This window comes from Salmo salar, chromosome ssa20 (assembly GCF_905237065.1).
Source record: "Salmo salar chromosome ssa20, Ssal_v3.1, whole genome shotgun sequence".
In the NCBI taxonomy this organism is placed as follows: domain Eukaryota; kingdom Metazoa; phylum Chordata; class Actinopteri; order Salmoniformes; family Salmonidae; genus Salmo; species Salmo salar.
This window is the reverse complement of record NC_059461.1, coordinates 59578004-59580928: the sequence shown is the minus strand read 5'-3', so window position 1 is coordinate 59580928 and position 2925 is coordinate 59578004. Positions and strand designations below refer to the sequence as shown.

The 2925-nt window shown below is 35.7% G+C and overlaps 1 protein-coding gene across 1 annotated transcript; it reads right to left on the bottom strand.

Annotated features, from left to right (window-relative positions):
* Positions 1 to 1261: 1261 nt before the first annotated feature.
* LOC106580979 (olfactory receptor 1D2-like) lies at positions 1262 to 2663 on the bottom strand. Its single transcript, XM_045704227.1, has one exon. The coding sequence runs from the start codon at positions 2407 to 2409 to the stop codon at positions 1471 to 1473; it is 939 nt and encodes a 312-aa protein (XP_045560183.1). The 5' UTR covers positions 2410 to 2663; the 3' UTR covers positions 1262 to 1470.
* Between the last annotated feature and the right edge of the window lie 262 nt (positions 2664 to 2925).

Genomic DNA, 2925 nt, shown 5'->3' with positions numbered 1-2925 from the left:
GTTGGAGTGTACATGTCTTTTGCAGAACTCACAACCTATGCTACACTCGTGAGAAACTCGTATTTGTTTATTTCATTCCATTTACGAGTTTTGTAAAAAAATAATAATAATTTACTCTGCTCTCAATGTTGAGTAAGGCACCTGATAACCCATATAGAAGTAGGATTAGTCTACCTGTCCTTTGTGCAAATTTAGGCCTATAAATGTGCCCATTTGGGGATGTCTGATAGTATTTCTGATTGCCTTAACTCACCACCACTAATGAACTGTGGAGCTTCTCAAAGTAATTTTTCTTCACCTCAAACAGCAAGGAAACAAAGTCTGTTTCAAGAAACAATTGAGAATAACAATATTTCCATATCTCTACCTTTCGATAACCACTCAGCAAGAAAGGGAAAATGTAATGGTCTGATCCAATGGAAACATAAAATACTTGACACAGTTGATAGTTGATACAATGTTTACAGTTAGTTGCAGACAGGTCAGGCGTTGCCAATGTGATTTATAGGAAATTCATTTAATAGGATATTGTTTTTATGTGTTGGCTTTATGTATTTTTACATAGTTGGCAATTGCAATAAAAGTTACTTTTAGATTTGTATCATTTTTATTTAGATTAAGATTGTAGATAAACCACAGACAATGTGTCTAATGCATCGTAATGATCAGACCAAACTGCAGCAGAGATGTGAATCATCTTCTTGATTTATTAAAGAAATGAACACCGAACAAAAACCGATGAAAACCAGTCCGGTACGGTACTAAGACTATACATGGAACAACCACCCACAAAACACAAAACAAAAACCCCTCCTTAAATAGGGCCTCTAATCAGAGGAAACGAGATACAGCTGTCTCCAATTAGAGACCAATCCCAAACAATACCACATAGAAATAGAAATACTCGGAAATCAAACATAGAAATACATAACATAGAACTAACCCAAAATCCCAACAACAAAAAACAAACACACCCCTGCCACACCCTGACCAAACTACAATAACAAATAACCCCTTTTACTGGTTAGGACGTGACACAATGATTTTGAGATAGAAAGACTATTATATATTAAAATAAAATATTCCACAATAATGTGCAAATGAAAATTATTACTGGTAAGCAGATTGGTAGAAATTGTAAAATAAATTGGCACATAGGTTGGGTGTATATATGGGAAAATAATTGTTTTAAAGTTTAGACAAATCCATTAGATTGAAAGAAAAGACTACTGTTGGTTGACTAAGATTTGTTTGGGTCGGGTAGAGTGAAATTTATGGAGGACCCCCAGACCCCCTGCCAGGTGTTGTCCCCCCCTTCCTCTCCACTTCTAAAACAAAAGTTGTGCCCTTGGTGACAGGTATCAAGAAATGAGGCGCCATTTAACCTTGCAACAGTTTTGGTGGATTTTTACCTTTATATTTGTTGACTTCTGATATCAGGAAGTCTCCCTGTTGTGTAAGATTATGTAACTAATGGCTTACATCAATGATTTTATGTGCATTACACTTTCTAAAAACTGCACTTCGAATCTGCTGGAGGTTAAGTCCATATATGAGAGGGTTAAAGACAGGTGGTAAAATAAGGAATTGTATAGCCATTGCATTACGCATATTTAGCGTAATATTTACATTACTATTCCATCCTTGCAGAGTGTCAAACAGAGTCACTGTGATGTAAATAACCATTGTTATTAAATGTGGCACACAAGTCTGTGTGAACTTAATCCTTCCCTTAGCTGACTTTACACAATTTCTTACAATCTGACAGTAAGAAAATACAATGAAAAGTATCTGCAAAAGATGAACCACTATTACAAATTTGTTAAAATTCTGATTGATTGTAATGGCTAAACATGCATGTTTCACTATAGACGGAATGTCACAGAAGATTTTATCAATGCGAGACCCACACAAAGGAATTCTGACAGTTAAACTAAGTACTATGAGTCCTATAAATAAAGGATAACACCAAGAAAATAAGAGTAACTTTCTAACAGTTAAAGATGTCACAATGGTATGGTATAGTAGTGGTCTGCATATTGCCACATACCTGTCGTAAGACATCACTGTTAGAGTAGAAATTTCACACAGGACAGATGTGTATATTACAAAGGTTTGAGTGAAACATCCACCATAAGATATCACCTGAACATCTGACTGAAGGTCCAGTAAGAACTTGGGATAGAAACCAGCAGTTCCATACAATCCATTGACACATAGACTACACAGAAAAATATACATGGGCTCATGGAGACCTTTCTCCTGAATGATTGTTATGATCAGAGTCAGATTCACAGTGATGATGAGAAGGTATGTGATAAGAGACAAGATAAAATAGACCGATTTGTTGTTAAATGTCTCTTGTAAGCCAAAGAGATAAAAGAACTTGACTTGGGTTGAGTTCTCCATAGCTTTTGTTAATTTTCTTCCTCTGGTCAATGCAGAAATTCTTAGTCCTTGCAAGGCTTGAGTGTGTATGGATGTGAATAAATTCAAGTGTGAATCATTTGATTCGGTTTAGGCTCAGACTAAACACAATAGTTTTAACAAAACAAATTCACATCCTCCCTCAAACTCTTATCAAAAAAAGATCCCGATAATATCTGTACATTATCAGACTTCTGAGGTGTGAAAGAAATGAAAAAACTTGTGTCCATGAAATGTCTTCTTGCTTGACAGAGGAGACTACTCCAATAACTTGCATTGCTAGCCTCTAAATATACCATAGTGTAAACTCACATGGGATTGTAGTTTCTGTGTCAACATGTAACCACTCCATAGAGATTGATCTGTATTGAGTTTATGATAAGCAACTAATTGGATTATATTTACTTTATTTATGTATTAACCCAGCAAACAGGGGATGTCCTAAGGACATTAGGCAACGTTCCCATTAGGTCCCTTTAAGGCAGCGTCTCCCAAACT